This window comes from Nyctibius grandis, chromosome 6 (genome assembly GCF_013368605.1).
Source record: "Nyctibius grandis isolate bNycGra1 chromosome 6, bNycGra1.pri, whole genome shotgun sequence".
Taxonomy (NCBI): Eukaryota; Metazoa; Chordata; class Aves; order Nyctibiiformes; family Nyctibiidae; genus Nyctibius; species Nyctibius grandis.
In genome coordinates, this window is record NC_090663.1 from 23,746,606 (window position 1) to 23,757,158 (window position 10,553).

The 10,553-nt window shown below is 36.3% G+C and overlaps 1 protein-coding gene across 1 annotated transcript in view; it reads left to right on the forward strand.

The window, feature by feature from the left end:
* Nucleotides 1-6,055, forward strand: part of PCDH7 (protocadherin 7) — a 306,886-nt gene extending 300,831 nt beyond the window's left edge. The window contains exon 4 of the mRNA XM_068403512.1: nucleotides 5,676-6,055. Coding sequence (XP_068259613.1) covers nucleotides 5,676-6,055 — 380 coding nt within the window. The remainder of the gene's footprint in view (nucleotides 1-5,675) is intronic.
* Nucleotides 6,056-10,553: the final 4,498 nt, after the last annotated feature.

The following is a 10,553-nucleotide window of genomic DNA, read 5'->3' on the forward strand; positions in this document are numbered from 1 at the left end:
TACTGTGGTCGTGTACTCCTCCAAGAAAAGGTCTACAGCTAGGAATGCTTTCTGGGCAGAGTTTTTTCTGGGAAAGTTGAAGTTATTGTATCTAGATAGGGTGTCAGTATTGCTTTGGAGGGTTTTCCAGCTCCAGTGACAAGTGGAACAGAGCTTTTGACTACTTAAGTATATCTAAAGTCTGTTGTTAATGTAGGCTTTGTGCATGGTTTATAAAAGATGAGAAAATGCTCCTTGCATATTTCTCCAAAAGAGTGTATGTGCTAGGACCATGTCATGACTCATAGATAATGCTGGGTTTGTATAAAATATATTGTACAAGAATGGTTGTTAAAAAATGTGTGGAGCAGAGCCAGAGTGAGTATGCATCCTTGATTATATTTCTGCAATGCGTGTGTACAAAAAAGCACATAACTTGTAACATGTACTTTTTGACTACTGTGTTCATAACACTTTCTCTGTACTTTGTTAAATATATTGACCTTCCTTGGTAAGGAATGGAGGGAGAGAATATAATGGAAAATTGCTTGGGTGGAATATTTTGGTGGTTAAGTTTTTTTTGGCTTTAAACTATATATAGAACATCATATTTCCCTTCCCCACACTGCCATGGTAGGTGCCTTCCTTTTTTGATAACAAGCAATCCTTCTAGCCCTAAAGCAAGAGTCAGCTACAATCAACAGAAACATGAGCATACATATAAATAACTCCATTTATTTGCATGTTTTTATACAAAGTTTTATTGAAAACATAAGCTATCACTGTCTCAGAAATTAGCCATAAATATTTAAAGGTTTGTTGGATTAATGATAACAGTTAAATTTTATTTTAAATTATAGTTATCAGCTAACTTTGGAAATTGGTGCTGAAAGATTCTCTCAGATGCAATGAGAAAGTAGATTGTGAGACCCTGTAGATCAGTGTTCTCCGATTTTTTTAAGCTGAAGTCTGAGCAGTTGCAAGTGCAATCTGCTTTATAAATATTCACTTTTGAAGTCTCCATTTATATGTATACCTAAAAACTTGTCTAAATATCTGCAGTTTAGGGAGTGGGTTTACAATGGCTTTGTAGAGTCAAGCAATACCTAGTTCTTATGTAGAGACACCATGAGAGGATATGTTTGAAAATAACATAGATGACATCTTCCATTCTAACTCTGAAGATAATTTTATGCAAATAAAAGCTTAAATTTGAGTAGTCTATGTATACAGTTAAAACCTAACCCCAAATCCACACATTTCTGTATGACAAGAAATATCATCCCTCCAGGTTTACTTTCTCACTGATTAGCACTGTGATGATTTTTTTTTTTTGTTAATAACTGTCATTTTAAGCACTTGAGTCAGTTTCTAGATATGTAAGTGTTGTAGAAATCTGTTGTACTCTTCCTTGATGATTTGCCAGCTGTGCTGACAAATTCTTTTCTGTGTCATATTCCATTAGGCTTGTCAGCTAACAGTGTAGTCGCTACTACAGTGTTTAAGTTTTAAACTGAGAAGTATTTAAAAAAGTATGTTGCTTAGAGGTAGATATGTTCGGATGTAAATTATGCTAGAGGACAAGAGTAATTTTTTTTTTCCACCCCCCAAATTCAGAGATTGTCCACTACTGCATGGGCTAGATAATGTAAAAAGAGTAGCATAAAGGCACTACTCTGCAAAAGAGGGTCAATCTGTTCAGGGAATTAGTAAAAATATTTTTAATTACTTTGTAGCTAAAGCTGTGTGGAAATTTATTCAAAATGAAGGTTAAATCTCTGTTATCTACTGCAGTGTATAGAAAGAACCCAAGTTTTCCTTAACTGACTAGTTTAGGTACTGGTAATAGGTTAATCCTGACAGCGCTGGATGTTTTACCCATCTTCTGATGTAACACACTCACAAAATGTTCCGTCCTTCCCTGCACCACTTCGCCTGCCACCAAATGCTGAAGTTATGTCCATTTTTCAAATAGAAGAGCAGTAAAATGCAACAGCTTTCAAAATATGTTAGATTAAAAGTGTGCTTAAATGCTGTACTGATTCAAGCTCTTAGAACAGAGGCAAAAAAGCAATGGAGTAGAAGGCTACATTAACTGTACATGCCAAATACTAATTGAAGGGTGTTTTAGAGGAAAATATTTCACACCGGATCTGACAGCCTGAGGGAGGTGAGGTTGATGCTGCTGCTCCATGTCCCCAGGTTCAACCAGTAGCAAAGATGAAAATATATTCCCAGTAGGCACACTCACAGAGCACACGCATACACCAGATATATACACACAGATCAGAGACACTCAGACAAACAGGAACACAGACAGCACCAGTGGCCTCATTCTGCTTCCCTCTATGGCTGGACAGGACGGAAGTCCACTAGTGAGAGCAGACAGTCACATATGTATACATGCATATGCACATGTAGTAGAGAGCCCGTACCCAGGAAAGAGTTAGAAAGGATTTTATTAAGATAGGACAGATAGTCCTATCATGCATAAGGCACAACCAGACAAACTTATTAGCCAGCAAACTATTTACATGTGACTGGCCTTTTTATCCCCTTATCTCTCTGTTTTCCCACTCTTGTTCCTCCCCAAATCACCTAAAAGCCTTCCTTGTCCTCCCTTTGGTTCCTCCCCTAAATATCGCATAATAAGTCCTGTGCTATCCCAAACTGCTTTTCCCCCATATCCCATAATCTTACATACCTAGGCAGCAATCCCCCTGTTAGACAGAAAGGTGATCAGGAGAGTAGCTGCCAATGACTCATGGTGATGGATTTCACACCTGCACAATGGGGCTAATGACTCTGTTAGGGTAGCTCTGGGAGGAGCCTGGACAACGTGGTTGTTCCTTCCATTGAGTCCTTGATTTGGGTTCCTATCTGCCACTATACACCCCTGTGCTCCTCTGGGTCTGGGCAGATGGACCTCTGATGGGCCTGGGAGTAGCCCATCAAAGTATTATTTGGGCTAGTATTATACTGCCAGTGTCTCTCTGAGCTCTTTTGTGAGTGTGAAGATGAAGTTTATCACATAACCCAACAGGGCGAGTCAGCCACATGCTGACTTAGAGGTTGTCGCTTCATAAAACAGCACTGTAAAGCTGAATTGTACAGCATGTCCTCATGCTTGAGATGAATAGGAGATGCACTACAAGGCAAAATGGTAATTTTTAAAGTGCGTGATTGAAGGACCGCTGGAGAGGGAAGGATTTTTATCAACCCAAGTAATGCTGGCTCAAGATTTGTTTGCACTAAAGAAGAAACTGACAGATATAATGAGACATTAACAGTTTCAGACTGAAAAAAAACCCCCAAACAACAAGAAAACCACTTTTCAATAAACACATACTCCTATGTTTTAAATAAAGGTCAGACATATTGCCATAATAAGCATTTGCTAATATTCTGCCAGAGTAATAATTGAAACACTAGTAGCAAGCATAATGTTTAATAGTCATTTTTTGGAAATAAGGCACTCTTTGAAGAGTTTATTGAAATTTAGACAGGAAGGGGATTTGCCCTGTTGTAAAAATATAAAGAGGGTTTTTCTGTTTAAAAATCCAAGCACACCAAGTGCAGCTCAGCAGTTAATTATGCTTCTTACCTTTAGGGAGAGCCAGAATACTAGATTTAGCTGACAAATAGCGAATTTTCCTGTTACAGTTCCCATCTTCTGTCTACATCTCCAGAACACAGTTATCTGAAAATTGATAGGCTGATAACTGTCCATAGTCTTTTCATTCTTCATTGAAAAAATGTGGGAATCATGGCTGAGTCTAAGTGCAAAAGCCTTAAAAAGTACAACTATGAGGTGAGATAAAAAAAATTCACTCAGTTCCCTCCTCCCAGCCTTACACATCTCAGCTACAGAGTTAGTCAGTTATCTAAACATCAGTGCTGTTTTCCTCATTAAAATCAGTGACATATGGAAATATGAAATATTATACAGTATTCAGAATACATACAGTAGATTCTATTAAAATGTTGACAACTGTTAATACTAAATAACACACATATTATTTACAGTACTGCAGCAAATTACTAATTAAACGAATGTTTAAGTGCATGAAAAAATCAGGACAGGATGAACATAAAACTAACTTTCAAGAGCTTTTGCAGTTCTATCAGGATTAAATCCGCAGATGCTGAAATGAAATATGCTTGTTCTGCAAGCACCTGTTACAAATATTTTAAATAAAAACAGTTTATTCTGGAAGAGGCAAAAGATTTTTTGGTATTTTTTTTTTAACCTCAGCAGTGGTCTTTTTTATGAATTTATACAAATTTCACAGTTGGAATTGTAACTGTTTGAGAATGTCATCTGGCAGCCAAAATCAAATTAAAAATAAGCAAAATCGAAGTAACAAAATGAAGGCTGAATAGACCTTTGAAAGGTACTTTATAAGGCATAGGTTATTACTAGTAAAACTATTGTTCACATTAATTTGAGTGTTGTAGTTGGAAGGTAGAAAGTTGCCACAGCCCGTGTGAAGTCGCTGATGGTGTTTCCATGTTGAAGCTCCTTGTCCTTTTTAAGATAAACATTTTTTTATGAAAGAAACCTAAGAGTTTCATCAAATAAGTCATATCATATGAAAGTCATCTCAAATAAACTGGAAAAATTAATTTACTTCTTGACTTTTGTTCTTTGTCAGCTTTAATTGTTTGAATATCATGTTGTTACTTTGTAGGCAGCTCCAGTTATCTCTTGGAGACCGTAAAGTACAGTATAACTGAATAAAAGCGAGGTTTCAGAACAGTGCTTAAAACAGCCAAGGTAGCTGTTTAATTCAGTTGTAATCCAAGTATCATAATACAAATATTAAAAACTACACGTGTTTTTATCAGGTAGGAGTCAATCCTGCAGTCCCCTGAACTTTTCTAGTTTTCAGTGAAAGCTGTTACAAGTACAGTAGCTAGAAAGCTTAGACACAGTGATTTGGAACAGGACACCTTCTAACACAAGTCACATATAAAACGTTAGTGTACCTATTCAGGCAGCACTCAGATTCTTCCTGTCCCTACACACACACACACACACAACACACAGAATAGCTTTATCCATACATGTTAGATTAAGTTTATAACCAACAGCAGGTTTTTGTATGCTCCTACTAATCACTGATTATACGATTCATCTAACATATTGTGTACTAACAACGAATGCCCAGTCCTCAGAAATACAAGCAGAGGTTTACATTACGTGCAAATTACGTCCGATTGTCAACAAGAGAGCCGCTGACTTGCAGGGCATTTAGTATGTTCATAAGTATTTGCAGGGTCCAGGACCTCAGGTTCCTTTCACATAAATTCAAAGCATTCTTTACAAAAAATTCAAAGAAAGGTATTTTTAATAATTTCAAGAAAATTGGCAGTATGGAAATAAGTGCTTGGTTGACTTCTCTAGACATCAAAATTCATTCAGTACCTAATGCCAAATGCTTTTGAGATTGATTTACAGGCACAAGAAGAGGCTTAATAGTCTTATTTTTCAATTCTTGAGGTTGAGGATATCTGTACAGATAAGCTTGTTGCCTATGGGCACATGCAAAGTAAAAAACTATTACTGAGAAATTTGCTGCAACATTCTTACCAAGACCTTTAAAAATACCTTTTGTGAATTTAAGGATTCTCAGTCTCACTGGAAATCATTGCAATATTATTAATTTGTAAAGACAACTCTATTTTACTTTCAGATTCAAGGCCTCTACCAGATGTAGCCCTGACAGGGAAGTGTACCCGAGAGTGTGATGAATATGGCCACTCGGACTCCTGCTGGATGCCAGTTCGCACTTCTCCTGAAAGAAAGCAGAAGAGCCAGCCAAAACTCTCCACTTTCATGCCTGTTGATGAACGAGGCAGTCAGGAAAAGCTGGCCAATGGAGAAGCCTCCCTCATGGGTGATCGCAACAGAAACCTCCTTAACAAAAAGTTGACCTCATCCTATGAGACCTTCAGCACAGCTAGTTTCAGCAAAAATGAAGGCGGCAATCCAGAGGATATCCCCCTTACACAGACAGGGGAATACAAGCCATCTCCTGTCAATACTCTAACTAGAAGAGAAGTTTACCTGTAGGCTAAAAAGCAGCAACAAAGTTCTTTCATATTATAAGAAAGAAAAGGGGCAAAAATCTTAAAATCAAAACAATTTTAATAAAAAATAAGAAACAAAAAAGAGGGGGCCACCAAAGAGACAAAAGATCCACCTGCCACTTCTGCCTCCATAGCAGGCATTTAATTATACTGTCTGCCTGACTATAATGTACAATGTAGAAAACGTTGTGACTTGCATGTCTAATTCCCCCTCACTGATTTTTATTTTCCTAAATCTATGGTTGCAAATTCCTCCCATAGTAACGAGCTTGATTAAAAAGAACACAACACACTGTTATTTCCCCTCTGCAGAAGCATGAGTTCAGCCACTCATTTTGTTTGATTGTCATCTGGCTTGTTGAGGATAACAGGTCAGGGAAAATGTATTCAAAACATATCATCTGAATATTGCTGATCCCCGCCAGGGACAATCCTTCAGAAACCATACAGATATAGAGATAAATATAAAGGAATAATCATTAATAGGCACTTTGTGAAGACCACAGCTTTAATATTCTCACCTCTCATCTGAGGCTGGAAGCAACAGAAGTATGTTCAGCCTGAGACTGCAGTCAAAAACATGGCATACCTTTCTATGATTCATGAACTCTGGTTCTGTTTTATCCATAGAACAAATGTGTTCTTACTGTGTCTCTTTCTCTTCTTCTCTCTCGTTCTCTGTAATGATTACTTCAACGTAAACACAATTAGTAACACATATATCGTAGGATAGTAATGATAAACTGTTGAAATAATTATTTTGGGCAAGACTAACATCTAGCTGGGAAGATGGTAATGACAAAAAGGCCAAAGATCACACAATGGATCAGGGGAACTGCTAAGTATTGGGGCTTGGCTTAGAAAATGAATATATTCACAAATACACACATGTACTCATAACACACCTTCAGTTACGTTTTGCACAGCAGCACAGTCCACAAGCCCAGATGACGCAATCTTTTTTTTCCAGTGCGGTTCAGTTGAATGCCCAAAGGAACTGATGCGGGGTTTTTTTGTAATGACATGATATGTTGCAGCAGATGCTGCATATGATATGCTGCATATGCCAGTTCCAGGGAATTTTAAAGATGAAAATTAAAAACTAATAGTAGTAATAGAAGGCTGTGTTAATGAGAATGCTTGGTGGAATGGAAAGGGTGGCCAATGGGATGATGCATATTACAAGTCAAACACAAAATCTTCTTTTCAGAGTGCAAGGAATGATTACTAACTCTTTTGTTATCAGTGTCGCAGATTGCCAATTGCTTCAATTATGTCCAAGATATAATGCAGGTTTTCTTGAAACACAAGTGCATTAAAACCTAGAGAACTGCAATACTAAATGATGTCAAGACTCGGAACATTTAGGCTTGGTAGAAAATGGTCTGATAAACAGTGGTATGATACTCACCTAGCAGGTCAAGAAGAGTCAAAAGGAGTCCAAGCTACCGTGATACGCAAGAGCTCAGGGCTGTAACAATTCTCATGGTGAGCGCTTCTTGAAAGGAAGAGGAAATGAAACAGCTTTTTTGTGCAATAAAAGCAACAAAACATCCAGAACTTCAACCGGTTTCATTGTAGCTGATGCTGTAGTAATAATTACAGACTGAGCTCAAATATTCAGATGAAAGTGACAATCAAACAACACAGCAAGGACAGCTCGAGAAGGGAAAAAAAGCATTCTAATCCCTGACTGTTTAACCTGGCATTAAGGCACGGCTAGATGGCTCTCTATTATACTGTAGTCACAATGTAGCTTTGGGTAGTTTCTTGCTTTGAAGAATTGCATAGAAGTATCTTTAAACAGCCTAAAATAGAGGCTGGTAAATCACTACAACTCATCACATTTCTCTTTTGAATTCACTTTTCCATATAGTGGGATGTGCCATTATTGGCCATTTTCCTCTCCTCTCTCGAGTTTACTTTCTTCAAGTAACATTAGTTTGCGCATAGCAGTTATGATGAATGGGCACATTTTAGAAAGAAAATATTAAAATCAAAGATTAATAATGATTGAACATTATAATGTTTGATTATTTAAGTAATATGGAGAGATGCAAACTAGTACTTTGTTATGAGACTGCATACAGCAGTTACTACTTTGTATAATCTGTAAGTACCTGTTTAAAAATGCTTCTAAAAATGCTTATGTAATGTATACACATTTTTCTTGCACGTTTCAACAGAATACACAATTGCATAACACAATGTTCAACAGAATTTCCTTTAATAAGATTTCATTTGATATTACATACAAAAAAAATAAAATAAGTAGCTTGATTCTTAGACCCTTTTTCCACAAGGCTAATAACAGGTCATAGCAGACCTTCAAATTAAATGGATCAGCAGTCACTCACCAATTTTTGCACCACATAAGACAGTCATTAAATACTTTACTTGTGTGCATCTCCTTAGATCTGAAATGGGTGTGAAAGAATTTTTGAAAAATTATATCTACTGTAAGTATTCACAGTAATTCTAGTGGAACTAGCCACTATTAATATGCTGATTATTCTTCTGACCTGGCATGACACACAAATATATTTTGTGTTTGTATTTTTCATCTTTATTTGAAATAGGTTAAATCTGGTGCCACTCCATAAATAGAGTGCTTTTGTATAAAAAATAAAGAAATAAAACTATAAAAAATAATTAGGGTGAATGCAAAATATGCAACTGTGCCTTTTATATCTATTATTATGGTAAAGTGGTAGTTGGGTTTGGATGCTGAGGGATAAGGGGCTATTCCCAACTTTTTTGAACCTGTATATTTACCTGTCTTTATTTTCTGAGAAATTATAAATAATATATTTAAAAACAAGCCTTTTGCCAAACTCAGTTAATGGACCAGTCTTAAGCATTATTAACACAAGGCTGTGGTTTAAGTAGGTCTTGAGGATTTTTTTTATTACTATTTGTGTGGGGTTTGGGGTTGTTTTAATTTGTTTTTAATTCTACTGCCTGGAGGACTATGATAAGTCTATATTATAGTTATTTAGCAAGGTGTCACCAGTTCAGGTTGCCAGGAAAATTGACAATTAATTTTTTTTAATTGCTTTTAGCTGTCATCACATTTCAGTTGTACAGTATAGAAATCATCCTTTTATTTCCTTCCATGGGAAACTCAAATGAGCTTTGCATGTATTTTATATTAGGGCACCTTTATAGATTGATGCGTTAATATATAACTTCATATGTATTAGAAAATTCAATAGCTTTGGTCTAAAATCTAATGCTCATTCTGGATCTCAGATCCACTATGTTCATTCGATATGATTTCTGACTGGCCTGCTGCCTGAGTTTCAGGAAAAAAGTTAAACATTATTTTTATGTGGGGGAAGAACTTAAATGGGATTGAAACAATTGGCTGAAAGGCTACCCTAGGAAGTTGTCAAGCAGGAAAACAAAGAATACGGACCATGCCATAGATCCAGCCATCACCGAACACTTGTAAGGAACTTGAACAATGAAATATTTTTCCTTTTGTTTCACTAATGATAAATATACAGTGTTTCCTTAAGGAATGAAGCAGATGAAATAGCAATAGAAATGAAAGTCCATCAGTTAAATTGTATTACTGACTGAAGAGCATAAACACAAGGAAGAAGACAACATTCACCAGCTACCTGGGGTATGCTTTCAGACAAATTTTTCCTAAATTTTAAAGCACTTGCATTCCGTGTGGTACGATCTGTTTGTAATATTAATCATTGACTATTGTTCTGCAACTTGGATGTTGATAGTGAAGCAGAGAACAATTTATCATTGTTTATTATGAGTCACTATGCACGCAACTATGCTAAACATGGCAAAATGTATTAAACGCTAGTCCACCTCTATTTATGAAATATTTACATAATTTAATTTGCTTTTGTACAGTTTTATGTAAATAAATTGCTTGTCATTTTTGTCTCTGCAAATTAAAATATAACATGTTCAACTGGTTGCCCATTTGCCAGTGTAGTTTCTCTGACAGGATGTTCCACTTTTACTGGCTTAAAGTACTGGATTAAATCACATGCTAGTTTGCATATTTAACCTATATTTTGCATGGCAAATATGAAACTGCCTTTGTAACTGGCCACATCTTCAGCTGCTGATGTAACTGAGGTTTTACCTGTCTACAGAGTGAAATTCAGTAGAGGTTATTGCATACAGCTATTTTTGCGGTAGAAAGAGAGTACTTGTAATGATAGCAGTTGTTTCCAATTACTGTTCAAAAGGGCTTCTTATTAAGGTATGTTTAAATCCTTCATACTAAGGAGAATAACAAGTTTAAGTAAAAGCTCAGGTATTTCCATTATGGAATGGCAATTTTCTAATTACCAGCAAGGTTGTTATTTTTTCCAAGAAGTTTAGAAATATTAACAAATCCCAAAATGTCAATGAAGCATCTATGCTGAAAAGAACAATACAGTTAATGCAGCATTTCGGAGCAAAATGTGAAATAAAAGCCTCCAGTTCTTTCTAGTTGTGAATCA